Source organism: Emys orbicularis, chromosome 19 (genome assembly GCF_028017835.1).
Source record: "Emys orbicularis isolate rEmyOrb1 chromosome 19, rEmyOrb1.hap1, whole genome shotgun sequence".
NCBI lineage: Eukaryota > Metazoa > Chordata > Testudines > Emydidae > Emys > Emys orbicularis.
This window is the reverse complement of record NC_088701.1, coordinates 18854646-18868915: the sequence shown is the minus strand read 5'-3', so window position 1 is coordinate 18868915 and position 14270 is coordinate 18854646. Positions and strand designations below refer to the sequence as shown.

General features: G+C 47.1%; 1 protein-coding gene across 1 annotated transcript in view; it reads left to right on the top strand.

Moving 5' to 3' along the window:
• The window catches only part of VDR (vitamin D receptor), a 52414-nt gene extending 41072 nt beyond the window's left edge, over window positions 1–11342 (top strand). Inside the window, exons 3-8 of the mRNA XM_065419492.1 lie at window positions 3613–3797; window positions 5238–5343; window positions 6837–7008; window positions 7827–7978; window positions 9854–9970; window positions 11083–11342. Coding sequence (XP_065275564.1) covers window positions 3613–3797; window positions 5238–5343; window positions 6837–7008; window positions 7827–7978; window positions 9854–9970; window positions 11083–11342 — 992 coding nt within the window. The remainder of the gene's footprint in view (window positions 1–3612; window positions 3798–5237; window positions 5344–6836; window positions 7009–7826; window positions 7979–9853; window positions 9971–11082) is intronic.
• Window positions 11343–14270: the final 2928 nt, after the last annotated feature.

The following is a 14270-nucleotide window of genomic DNA, read 5'->3' as shown; positions in this document are numbered from 1 at the left end:
CTAATATTCTGAATGGTAATATACATTTGTGGAAAGGGGACAAGCTATGGTCAAAGGAAGAACAATGACTTGAATTTCCTGAGTTTTGTGGAGTTAGAATCTCAAACATAACGTTCCTTTGTTTTCGGCCAGTGCAAAGTACACTGGTTTAAGTCCTGGAAATTGTTAAGATCAATCCTAGACCAGAGCCAAAAAAGCACTATTTGGTTGAGGGACCAGTAATGGATTTAAAGATCAGTGATCAGAAAAAATGGTGATTGACTTTTGTTTGCCAAAATAGCTGTGACTCTTCATTCATAGTGTAGAATCCTGATCTGTACGAAGGCCCCAAATCCGCACCACTTCAGCTCATGCGTCAGTCTCGCTAAAAGATGTGTGTAAAACTAAGCGTGTGCTTACTGCCTTGCTGAATCAAGGCCTAAGTATATAGAGATGAGTCCTTTAGGAACCCTCCTCATTCTGATTAGTGAGTTTTAAGCCTATACTTAAATGATTATTTTTAAAAAATCCCATAAAAACTGCTGATGTTTACTAATAGTAAATTTAACTGTGAGCAGGGCATAGCCTATGTTCATAGCAGATTCAGGTAGCTTTTGCTGAACAAATATTGCTACGTACACTGTAACTGAACTGTGCACGCTTGCCCAAAGTAATCTATGCAATCAGAGAAGGAAATGCTGCCACTTCTCTGAACAACAGTATCTGCAGAGTGTAATGCAAACCCTTCCTGACCATGAAACTGTAAATCAGGGGTGGCCAACCTGTGGCTCCGGAGCCACATGCGGCTCTTCACATGCCTTGTATAGGCACCAACTCCGGGGCTGGAGCTACAGGCGCCAACTTTCCAATGTGCCGGGGGGCTCACTGCTCAACCCCTGGCTCTACCACAGGCCCTGCCCCCACTCCACCCCTCCCCTAAGTTTGCCGTGCCCTCACTCCCCCCCCCCCCCCCCCAAGACTCCTGCACTCCACAAAACAGCTAATTGGGAGGTGGGGGAGTGAGACGCTGATCGGCAGGGCTGCCAGGGGGTGGGAGCGGGGGGTGGGGACACTGATGGGGGGCTGCTGATGTATTACTGTGGCTCTTTGGCAATGTACATTGGTAAATTCTGGCTCCTTCTCAGGCTCAGGTTGGCCACCCCTGCTGTAAATTGTCAGTGTTTTCAAAGAGGGATTGAGAATCTGCCTTTTGCATGCTACCATGCCTGTGGAATATACACTGTTCAGAGTAATGCATGGGGCATTTTAATTACAAGTCTAGAATTCTCTTCAGGAGTTTTGATGATGCAATAAAGCACAGACGTGAAACCTGATGAGACATTTTGGGGGTGGGGAAAAAGAAACGGAAAAACTTGCATTGTACGTGCGAAAAAGATTTACTGTACTTTCAGTTTATTAAGTCACTTTTTCCCACTCTATTCCTTTAAAATGTTAATTTCACAAGAATGTGGAGCAGTTTGTTGCTGTCTTCTGAAAATGCAAGGACCAAAATGTAGGGGTGTTGAAGACTTGCAAAAAGGGCTCTAGTTCCTCTTTAGTATACATGTCATCTTCCTAAATTGTTAGGATGTAAACAGTATGTGAAATCAGCTCTTCAAAAGACTCATCATCTAGATCACTGAACATCTTGGGCTTTTTCCTGTTGATGACCTCTTGAACTTCTTTGTCTGTTAGTGCTAAGCAGCTCTGATGCATTTTAATTTAGAATGTAGGAATTGTAGAGTTACAGACTGAATTCTCCTATGATCAAGGGGGGCATTCAGCACACACAAAGGACGTTCAATCTGATACTTCCTCCCATGCTCAAAGTTCCCTGCAGCAGGAGATTACCCATTCTACTAGAGTGCCCCCCCCGCACAGGGCTGTCACAGCCAGCACAGGAGCATGGAGTTCTGCCTGAGAAAGGGGCTGGGTACCAGGGCTGCCCGGGGGGGGGGGGGGGCAAGTGGGGCAATTTGCCCCGGGCCCCACAGGGGCCCCCACGAGAATGTCGGAGGCTCCCCCCCGCCTCCGCCTTCCCCCATCCCCTGGCGCCTCAGTGGGCCGCGTCCAGGAACTGCCCTGGACAGCGCTGCAGCGGCGTGGCTCGGGTGGGGCCTGAGGTCCTCCCGCTCGGAGCCGTGTGGTAAGGGGGGGGGGGGAGCTGTGAGCTCCGGCGGGCTGAGCGGCAGGAGCTCCTGGACGTGGCTCGCTGAGATTCTGGGAGAGGGGGGAGGCGGCATGGTAAGCCCCTCTGAGCCGGGCACCCCCCGACCCCATCTCCCCCCCCGCCCCCCAGTCCTGACCCCCAGCTCCAAGCCCAGCCCCTCTGAGCCGGGCACCCCCCGACCTAGAGCCCAGCTCCCCACCCAGCCCTGGGCAACAGTAGCGCCACCCCCAGGCAGCGACAGCCCATTGGCACCAACCATCACCCAGCGACAGCCCATTATGTAATTGCAAATGTATACATACCATTAAAGCATTTAATGTTTTTAATAATGTATTTCGTGTATTTTCAAATTATTAAAAATTAATTTTTGAATGTATTTCACTGGTTATTTTTTACATTTCCAAATACATGTTACTATAGTATTGCAACTTTTTTTTAATGGAAGGGGCCCCCGAAATTGCTTTGCCCCAGGCCCCCTGAATCCTCTGGGTGGCCCTGCTAGGTACCACACTGCATAGTTCTTTTGCAAATACTTTTTTTTAAAAATATTGTACGTGCCTTGGGATAGAACATACTAAGGCAGCAGGTTTCAAACAAAAGGAAGTACTTATCTTCACATAACACAGGGTCAACCTGTGGAACTCATTTTCATGTAAGGTTGTGATGGCCAAAAGTATAACTTGGTTCCAAAAAGATAAGTTAATGAAAACCATCAATGGCTATTAGCCAAAATGGTCCGGGATGCATCCCAGGCTCCACGTGTCCCTAAACTTCCAACTGCCAGGAGCTGGGACTGGATGACTGGAATGGATCACTCGAAATTGCCCTGTTCTATTCATTTCCTCTGAAGTATCTGGCACTGACCATTTTCAGAAGACAGGATACTGGGCTAGATGGGCCATTGTTCTGTCCCAGTATGGCTGTTCTTATGTTCTTAATATCAGTTGCAGGATCTAGGCCTTGAGTGAGCAAAGAGACAAGGTGGGTGAGGTGATATCTTTTAATGGACCAACCTCTTTGGGTCTGAGCAAGGCAGTCTGCAGACTTTTGGGGGGCTCTCCACAGAAGTTCACCCACATGCAACAAGCTGCAAGGCTGGAATCTAGAACATGTATGGTGATGCCAAAATTCCTCACCTCTCTCTTTCTCATTCCATCAAACACTGGATCAAATGCTTTCCTAGGATTATGGGAGATGTGACATTGCTGAATCAGGCTTTAAATAGCAGCAGGAAGCAGTGACCTGCTAATTCAGAAGATTTAAAACAAGAGGGAGAAAATACAGGTTTAATTATTAAGTAGCAATACGAAAGGGACAGGGTATTGTCTCAGAAGTGAGCTCCAGAGTAATCTACTGCAATGACTTTTGGTTTTACCCAATTTCTAGGTATTTGTAGATAATTCCAGGATGTTGATTTTTGACTCGTGTTCATTCTCTTCCCCTTACCACATGTTTGTAAACAGTCATTCTGACAGATGAGGAGGTCCAGAGGAAGAGAGAGATGATAACGAAGCGGAAGGAGGAGGAGGCTCTTAAAGAGAGCATGAAGCCCAAATTATCAGAGGAGCAGCAGAAAGTCATTGACATTCTTCTCGAGGCCCATCGCAAAACTTATGACCCAACCTACTCTGACTTCACCCAGTTCCGAGTATGTTCCAGGACCTGCTTTCTCTCCCTTAGCTCTTTTGTGCAGAAGACTTCACGTTTGCTGTTACTAGGAGGACCTCTGGTGGTGGTAGAAGGCAGTGCCATAATTCTAATAGATAAGCTAAAGTAGTACTGTAGTCTCTACCTCTTCCATACCATGACCCAGTGCCAACTCCGCCCCCTCCTTGCCCCATTCCCACTCCTTCCCCAAATCCCTGTCCCGGCCCTGCCTCCTCCCCTGAGCACACCACATTCCTGCTCCTCCTCCCCCCCCCCCCCCCCCGAGTGTGCTAACGCTGCCAAACAGCTGTTTGGCGGCGGGCAGGTGGGAAGCGCTGGGAGGTAGGCAGAGGAGCAGGGACACGGTGCACTCAGGGAGGGAGGAGGAGATGAGGCGGGGGCTGAGGGAGCTTGGCTGCCAGTGGGTGTAGAGCACCCTTTAATTTTTCCCCATGGGTGCTCCAGCTCCGGAGCACACACGGAGTCAGCGCCTATGGATCAGACTAGATCACAATGATCCCCTAAGCTCTGACCTTAAAATGTATGAATCCATTCCAGTTGCCATCCATGAGAGAAGTACTATAGGTCAAATCAGAGCCTACATGTGTATTGAATTAGTCAAATTCCTCGGTGGTACACAAGGACTCTGGAACCAGGGCGGGCTCCAGGTTTTGTGCCGCCCCTTGAAAAGTGCTTCATTGATAGGCTGATTCACACAACCAAAGATCTGGGCCAGGAAGTGGAACACTAGTAGCTTAAAATTGGAAGAAAAACCTAAACCTAAGTTACTAATATTCCTAATGTATCTACCCTGTTAGTTTTGAGATCTCTAACACAATTACTAGGTAATTTTAATTAAAGAATTATATTAATGTGTCTTAAACCCAGAAGATTCACAACAAAACAGAATAAGAAAGTAATGTCCCAGTGCAAAAGAGGACACATGGTTGAAACTATTGGTAGTGAATTTTAAAATACTTCTAAATCAGCCTTGCAACATTGTCATGACAACTTTCCATCCCAGGAACAATTGACTAACCTGCCCTTTCCCGTGACGGTGGTGGTGGAGGAAAACCTGATGATATTTTACTCGTTGGACAGAGTATCGTAGGAAGCAGTCCAGCGTCAGCCAGGAATGACCTGAGCAATCTAATAGAGATAGGGAAAGACCTAGGGTGAAGTTTCCAAAAACACTCAGCACCAGTCCAACTCTGCTCCCATCAAAATAAATGGAAGCAGAGGTAGACCAACACTGAGCACTTTTGGAAATTCTCCCCCAAAATCCTATAGTCCACTGGATTGCACCTTTATCCTTGGCCAGGACTATGTTTAAGAAGTGTGCCCCTCTATCTGGGAGGACACAGAGAATAAAGAAAAATGCAGTGTTCCTTTGTCAACCCACTTTCTCAGAGGTATAATCAGTCCCTGCATTCTGTTCCAGCCTCCGGTGAGAGCCAACTCAAGCAAAAGAATAACTAGATCGTCGTCGGTGCTAACTCATGGCTCCTCATCAGAAGACTCCTCAGATACCTTCAACTGTTCTCCAGGTATTATACGTGCTACTGGATTACTCCCCTACAAGTGATAGTCACACGGATAAGTCAGTCTAGGGATTTAAGCAATTTGTGGGTTTTTTAAATAACGGTTATTTTGACACAGTTTGTCAGTTCTGACTCTTCGTGTCCTTCATTTAAGAAATGAAACCCCTTCCCCCACAACCCTGCCAAACATTTAAATACATTCCTAATAGTAAGCACATGCATAGTCCCATTGAAGTCCAGGGGGATTGCTCGTGTGTTTAAAGTTAAGTGTGTTAAATGTTTTGTTGGATCATGGCCTAATTCCACATTTGGCTTCCAGTGCAAGACCACGCTGTAACATCTCCTAAGGAGCCCAGATCCTTGAGCACTGACGTAGGGCCCAGTCTTCTCTGCCGCTTGCTGGCGCAGAGTGCGGGGTGAAAGGAGTAGGGAAACAGCTCAAGTGGCCACAATCCCTCAGAGGGAAGGGAGTTGAGTATCAGAGGTATCCCCTCTTGCACCAAACTTGAAGCAGCAACTCTGCCTGGAGGGCTGTGTGGCTGGGAGGGACTAGGTAATGGCAGAGGACAGCTGCTCTACGGGGCATCGCCTGAGCAAACCCTCAAGCAAATACCTTTGCGTTAACTACTGTGCATTTCTGCTCCATGCTACGCCAGTCCAATGGTGCTGCAGATTTTAGAGAGCAAGAGAGAACCTGGCTCGGAGGTGGGGTGGTTGATTGGGATTCTACAGAGAGCAGGAGACCACCATGGGAGGGGGTTTGCTTTAGGTGGAGACCTGATGGAGAGAAAGCCAGGGATGGAGAGGAACCCATGGAGGCCTCACTGGGAAGGGTTTGCTGTAGGTATATGGCTTTGTTGAACAGGAGGGAGCTGTGGGGTGAAGTAGGGAGAGGATAGCACATAAGTAAACAGCTGGGGAATGGGGTGAGGGAAGAGCAGGTAGCAGAAGACTGGCTGGGGTAAATAGTTGCAGGGGTGGTATCCGGGAGCAGGGGGATTAGAACACGGGATATTGGCGTCTGGGTGTGGGGTGCAATGGGGTGATGTGAGTTACTAGGCAAGGTGGGGATATAGACTGCTGGGAGGCAGATGGTGACAGTGCCAGGTGAGAGATGTGGGTGAATGCGAGGCAGATTTTCAAAATAAACAGAGCTTTAGTGTTGCTTTGATTGCTAAATTCTCCTAATTGTGCCACAGCGGCTCCTGGAAGCTCCTTTTCCAAGGACAGCTGAGATCCCTGTAGCGTGAGTCAGCTCACTCAAACACAGATTGTTGCATACTCTTCCTCTCTCTTATTTTTGCTAAAATATTCCCTAGCCTAAGCCCCCTGAGGGCAAGGTGCAGGTGGTGCCCATGGCCTGGGATACAAATGTTCTGGTTGTGCAGTTATTTATTTTGACTCTCTCCTGTTGGTTGATTTTTATCCTGAAGAACAAACTTCCTATCATGGGGAAACCATGCAGCCAAGATAAATACCAACCTCTTTCCCCTCCGCAGAGTCTGTAGAGCATAGAATGTTCTCCAACATGGCACTGAATGAGGACTCTGACGAAAGCCCTCCCATGGACATTAACCTCTCGCACCTCTCCATGCTACCTCACCTGGCTGACCTTGTCAGCTACAGCATTCAGAAAGTGATTTGCTTTGCAAAAATGATCCCAGGGTTCAGGTAAGGATGGGTTTGTTCCCAGAAGTTTTGGCAGGCGTTGCTTTGATTTTTGGTTGAAACCACTCCGTGTCTTTCCTGCTTTATGCTGCTTGTTCATTTTCCTAAACTTGTCTCATCTCTACTGCTGCCTTAAGCCCAAGCATTCTTCTTTCTTGATCCTTCTACAGCTCAGCACCACCTCCGCTGAAGCCATCACTGACTCTTCTCTTCTTGTTGCTTCCCTAGCCTTATCCACAATGGCCCTAATCCAGCACACCACTTAAGCACATGCCTAACTTTAAGAATGTGTGAGCCTTTTTGTTCTGCTTCTGTACAGCGCCTAGCGTCTATGACCAGAACTCATAGGTGCTACTGCAACACAAATAATTTTTTAAAAGATGGTCGTCATTTCTGTGAGAAACACAGAAAAATACAAGCTTTTCAAATAGGAATGACAATAGGGGAAGTTGTTGTTTTCACAATTCTAAGGGGATATTGCAAGTGAGAGAGACTAATTCCAGGTTACAAAAAAAGCTATACAAGGTCCCTTTTCCCGACTCTAACTCCCTTAAGCATTTCATCCTGGGTGAACTGCAGTATCTGCAGTTTAAGTTTAAGTTCATTTAATTTCCAAATGACCCACCAACGGGAATTTTGGACTTTATTCTACTTCTGTATTTCTGTAGTCCAAAAAGGCTGTTCTTGGAGGTGAGCCAGAAGACATTATCTGTATGCCTGGCATTTGGTTGCAGGTCCATTGCCGAGCTAACTGGAGGGCTGGTATTAGATTTACTTGAAGTCTCACTGATTATTGTCTCCCCCTCCCTTCCAATGCTCAGGGAACTGACGGCAGAGGACCAGATTGCCTTATTGAAGTCCAGCGCCATTGAAATCATTATGCTTCGTTCAAACCAGTCGTTTTCCTTGGAGGATATGGCATGGTCATGTGGAGGCAATGAATTCAAGTACCAAATCAATGACGTTACCCAAGGTAAATTAGCTCTGGCTACCCCCGTATCCAAAGCACGCCATGGGTCCATGGCAGCTTTGTTGCTTGTTGAAGCTTAATACATTTGTCTGGATCTGATTTCCCCACACTTAACATAGATTTTTGCATTTAATATAATTTAATACCACTTTGCGGATGCAAATTGAGATCCGCACCAATTCAAGGAATGCAAAGTTAAGGTGATGTTAGCTGGGATTGGGTACTGCCATGTAATTCATCCCTGAGCAGAGCCCTAGCACAAGGCCCTCACACCCCTTACATTCTACTTGAGCCCCATGGGGCTCATACATTTAACAGCCTAACTAGTCATCTGAAAATAATACCCATTAGTACCCTGGTGGGCAACCTGCGGCCCACCGGCCGCACACGGCCCGTCAGGGCAATCCGCTGGCGGGCCGCCAGACAGTTTGTTTACATTTGCACGGCCACCCGCAGCTCCCAGTGGCTGTGGTTCGTTGTTCCCGGCCAATGGGAGGGGACAACGGCGCGGGCCAGGGGGGCAAAGCCAAAGCCCAAAGGCTTCAGCCCCAGGCAAGGGTCCTGTAACCTGAGCCCTGCCGCCCAGGGCTGAAGCCCTTGGGCTTTAGCTTTGGCACCGGGCCCCAGCAAGTCTAAGCCAGCCCTGACAACCCCATTAAAACTTGGTCGTGACCCACTTTGGGGTCCTGACCCACAGTTTGAGAACCGCTGGTCTAGAAGTACCTATGCAAAGAGAATATATCTGATAGAGGGATCCTTAGTCTATCCAATGAAGCCTTTGTCACGCTGTCTGGAATGGCTCACGGCTGTGAGTGTCTACCTCAGGCCAGACTGTCAGAAAACAGGGCAGGCACTCCAAACCAGTCGTGTGTTCTATAATTAGCTTTCACCAAGCCAGTAACAAATGTGAACTCCTGGATCACTATACCAGTCTTACCATGGAGTCACAGACAGTGCCCTCAGACTCTTCAGTCTATCTTGCCACCCAGGCAAACTAAACTTTGTGATTAAAAAAAAAAATCTCTTAAACCAAAAATCACACCACATCAGGTTGCTCCCAGTCCCAAGAGACCAGCCACTTACCCCCGATCAATTTGACCTTGAAATCTGAGCTTCCAGCAATGCAGTCCCTGCTGCTGTCATTTGTTTACTACACTTGGGAGATTCCTGGTTCAAGAGCAGCTGGCTTAAAACAACCTGCTACTGTTACAATGCTTGGAAATGATCTATTTGCAAAAATCATTGGAAAGCTGAGCGAGTGTGCACACAAATGTGACACTTGAATAAAATGACTGTCTAGCACTGTTGTAAACCCACACACTCTCCTTTTGCAAATCGGCTAACTAGGAATCAGAATGCTGCGCTTTCCAAGATCCTCAAGCGCCAATGGTTCCTTCTCCTACCTCCTAAAATTATTTACTTTTAATGTGCATTGCACCAGCAGCATGCTAAGATGCTTTAGATGATATAAAGACAAGGTCCCTGCTCCAAAGTCTTGCCATTTAGCAAGTCTCCACAGGAGAGAGGCCCAGAAATAAGATATAGGGAGGGTTGTAGGTTTCGAAATGAGGTGCATTGATAAAGCTGTGGGAGGAGTGAAGGAGGTCCCATGATTAGAGTAACCACACTCAGGTGTAATTAGAGCTGTATGACAAACACTTAATTGCTTCATGAGAACTAGAATTTGGAACTGATAAATTTTCAACCACTTATTAGCTCCTCTCCCATTGACCAAACTCCCTGCGTTGAAGGGACCCGGTTGCAGATATCCTTGATATCTCTGGCTTTGTTTTCACTTAGCAGTTGACTTTTAGGAGATCTGATTTCCTAGAGGTAGAAAGGACTGTTCTGGAGGATGTTCTGTGTTTTGTCTTTTAGCTGGTCTCAGCCTGGAACTGCTAGAACCACTTGTGAAATTTCAGATTGGCTTAAAGAAGTTGAACCTTCATGAAGAGGAGCATGTGCTCCTGATGGGCATCTGCATCCTTTCCCCTGGTAAGAAAAACTTGATGTCTGTCTGCATGTTCCATGCTCAGAGCCAATAACCAATAGCTGTTTTTAACTATAGCGAGGAAGTGGGGCTGCTGCCCTCAGCCAGGGCGTATAAAGCTAACCACCAGCCGTCTATAGGAGCCTGATCCAAGCCCAAGGAAGGCACCGCAGCCCTCACAGCCACTGCCGAGTCAGGGAGCAAGAGACCTAGAATCAAACATGGTTTGCCAAGGTGCTGTGTGTGGGGCTACACCTTAAAACCATTCGGAGACTGATGCCAGTGCAGAACAGTGACTCCCTTATTGAGTGGAGCATCTCGCTGGGAGTATGACAGCAGTGCTCTGGGATCTGCGCTGGCTGCCTATCGGTTTTCCCGTGGATTTGAAGGTATCAGTTCTATCCCGTGAAGCCCTATATGACCTGGGACTGGCCTGCGTGAGGGATCGCTTCTCTCCTTGTGCCATACTGCCACAGCGGCTATCAGCAGGGGGCACCCAAGCTGGCTCCCCCTCTTATAAAAGAGAGGGGGCAGCTAACAGGGCGTTCCATGTGAGGGCTCTGTGATTCTGGAACTTGCTCCCCTCTTTGGTCTGAAATAGCACCCAATTTAGTGGCATGCTGCCAAAAACCTCTGTTTGAGGTTCCTAACTGAGGGAGGGGAAAGGAGTTTTCAGTGGGTGTCTGGCTGGTTGTTTCTGTTGACATGATGATGTAATGCAGCTGAGTCTGACATGTGGCAGTAACGATCAGACGCCTAGAGCCTGGCATAGGTGTGCATCCTGCATTCTTTTAAATAAGCAAGAGGTGATAGCAAGAAATGATGGAAACGTCGGGCTGGAAGGGGCCTGGAGAGGTCGTCCCCCCGCACTGAAGCAGGATTATGCTTAGACCATCCTGACAGTACTAACCAGCTAAACCTTTCACATGACATAGATCATAGAGATCATAGAATATTAGGGTTGGAAGGGACCTCAGGAGATCATCTAGTCCAACCCCCTGCTCAAAGCAGGACCAATCCCCAATTAAATCATCCAACAGATTTTTGCCCCATATCCCTAAATGGCCCTCTCAAGGATTGAACTCACAACCCTGGGTTTGTTTGCTTTGATTTCTAGACCGCCCTGGCGTGCAGGACACTTCTCTGGTGGAGTCCCTCCAAGACCGCCTTTCCGAAGTCCTGCAGACCTACATTCTGTGCAAACACCCTCCCCCGGGCAACCGCTTACTCTATGCCAAGATGATCCAGAAGCTGGCAGACCTGCGGAGCCTGAATGAGGAGCATTCCAAACAGTACCACTGCCTTTCCTTCAAGCCAGAGCACAGCATGCAGCTCACCCCGCTGGTCCTTGAGGTTTTTGGCAATGAACTCTCCTGACTTCGGACGCAGGACAGCACACCCAGAATTAAAGGGATAAGTCAGCCTGGTGAGCGGAGGGCTGTGACCCTTAACCAGGGTTTGTATATAGACACAGTTTAGTTTCACACTACTGGAGAGGACTGTGTTTTCTGCACATCTTCAGTCACCTGGGTTGGCTTGCTGCAGAGCGGCAGCCAACCAGCTACGCTGCTTTTTTTTCCCCAGCGAGTGGCTTTTCCACTTGCCTTTCTTCTGTAACCAACTCACATATCCCTTCATGGCTGTTTCAAGGCTGCCTTCAGATTGGGGCCTTCTTGAAACCACCACTTTTTTTGGTTTGTTTTACAAAGTAAAAACTGAAATGTCAGGCCACTAGTCGGGAGGAAATGACTGAGATTTCATGTGTGAGCATAGAATTCAGGGCTTCAATGAACCCCTAATGCTGTGTGTGGAGAGAGAACAGTTCTCTAGTTACTCCTCCTATCCCTTCCTAAAGCCTGCTGCCCAAGTGCTGTTGGTGCACAATTGCTGGCTCGTTCCACCCCAGAGTCAGCTGAATGATCCCAGCATATGCCCCCACCCCCTCCACAACTGGCTGCAAAGTATAGAAATATCTTAGTCTCAAAATAAATAGGAAAATGTACTTAGAGGAGAACAATTCCTGTATCTCAGAGAGAAATCTCCATTTGCCCGCTGTGTAGAAGCTGAAGATCTCAGAAGCAATGGCACATTGTGGTCTGTGTCCCCCTGTTAATGTGACAGGAATGAATGGGATATTTGTAAGGTTACTAGTCTCTTGAGTTGCTCTGAGAGGTAGCCAGACTGGAAGTGGTCTCTGCCAGTTTCCCCCTTGATCTGTGATAGAGTGAAGACTGTCTCTTGGGCTCCCAGGATGGATAGCTAAAAGCATGAAAATCCATGCTCATCAACACGCTGTACCATTTTTGTTTCAATGTTGATGTTGCCAACTGTCGAGGTGAGACATCAGATAATCAATTAGGAACAAAAGATCCCTTTCAGCCTGTGGGGTGGCCAGTGGGGTGGTTTCTGGGCCTTGGTGTCTGCTGGACAGTTATCAAATAGCTTCTTAACAGATTACTTGCCAAGCCTGTTAAATGTGCAATATCTTGGGATAACTCAGTAAGAATTAAGCGGGGAAGGATTAATCTCACATCTTCCTGCCCTGAAATGTCCTGTTTGCAGCAAGATTTCAGTCTTTACAAGAGGAGTCCTGGTTTCTTAGAACTAAGAAATAAGGAAGGGGCAAAGCAGCCAATAAGCTGTGCATAGCATTGCATCACAGTCAATTAAGGCCTGAGATGAACCCAGTCTTTCATCCTGAGTTCTCCAGAGTTTTCCTGTGCTATGTAGGAGTCCTGCTCTCAATGCACTACAGGACACCGATTCTGTTGTGTCAGGGGTCCCTGTACAAACATAGGCAATGATAGGGGCTAGCGATAGCATCCATTTTGGAGTGAAGCAGGTATCCACTCCGGGGCCTCCAATAGTGGCAGGTCAAGTGTTATTAAGAGGGCAAGAAAGAATGCAGAAAAATCTGCCAGCCAAGGAAAACCAAACGACGCAAGAGCAAAGAAAATCCCTCTAGTTCAGTCCCTCATGTGTCAGTTGTTGGGTGTGCAGAGAATGTTTGGGGTCAGGTTCTGTTTTGTGTACTAGGAAAATTACTTTCCATCTGCTAATGTGCATCTTTAGCAGCTGCTGCCGCCGCCGCCTTTGTAAACAAGTTGCTCATTTTCCTAATGCTAAAGAATCAGAATTGGGCTTTGAAGCTCTGTGTTCGTGCTCCTGTGTTGGGTGGCTACAGCATGGCAATAGTGTTGCTTTCTCTGTCTTTTGCACTAATGTGGGAAGGTTTGTGTTGCACTTTGGTTAACCCTATACAGCTCTCAGGAAGTTGCCAGTGGCCTTTCGTGTTAAAACAGTTTATCCCATATGCCAAAACCTCCAAGCACTTATTGTAGGAGAGTGCATTCCCCCAGATTGTGAGATTTGGAATAAGAAGAAATGTTTCCTTTTTTAAAAAAGAAGAGTTATTTCATAATTCTGGAAGAAACTCAGCCTGCAGATTCCACAAATATATTCTTCTGGGTTATGTGAAATCAGGGTATTTCTATTGTTTAAATTATGCCTTTCCTCTGATTCCTGTGTATTGACTTATGCCTGAAATGCCAACTGTCTCCACTGTGCTCACTGCCACGGCTCTGCAAGAGGGAGCCCTAAATAATGATGTTTAATAAAATGACTTGATTAAATATAAATAGGCAAACCTCTTTACTGAGTAAACTTTCCAGAAAGCTGAAGTTGAGATTGGCATAGAGACCCGGCATGTCATCTGCTTTTTAGGCATCTCAGTACTTGAATGTCATTTTAAAAGTGCATAGTTCAAGTGCATGTCTGTACAGCACAGCGTATGTTGGGACACAGCATTATGAAATGCAGATGTTTAAGCCTCTATATAGAATCTTCAAAGGGAAACCAAAGTAATTCCTCCCATCGGGGTAGAAAAAGGCTGTAGGAATGATAAGTAAATCCCTGGAGATATTGTGGTAAATAAATCCTGATAGACTAACAGACGTATTGGAGCATGAGCTTTTGTGGGTGAATACCCACTTCTTCATCATGCTCCAATACGTCTGTTAGTCTATAAGGTGCCACAGGACTCTTTGCTGCTTTTACAGATCTAGACTAACACGGCTACCCCTTTGATACAAGAAATCCTGAGACTGCTTCGCTTTTATCTTTGATTGCAATCTCTCTTGTGTCCGCTGGGTGTCGCTAGCACAGCAAGAATGAAAGCAACTCCTTTGCAAGTGTTAAGTGCCTCGAGCTTACGTACAGCACAGTTTACCCTGTCTGTGTTCCTGAGTCTTGCCAGTCTGAAATATCCCTCACTCAGATCCAAGGAATTGATCTCCTCCTTGGTCT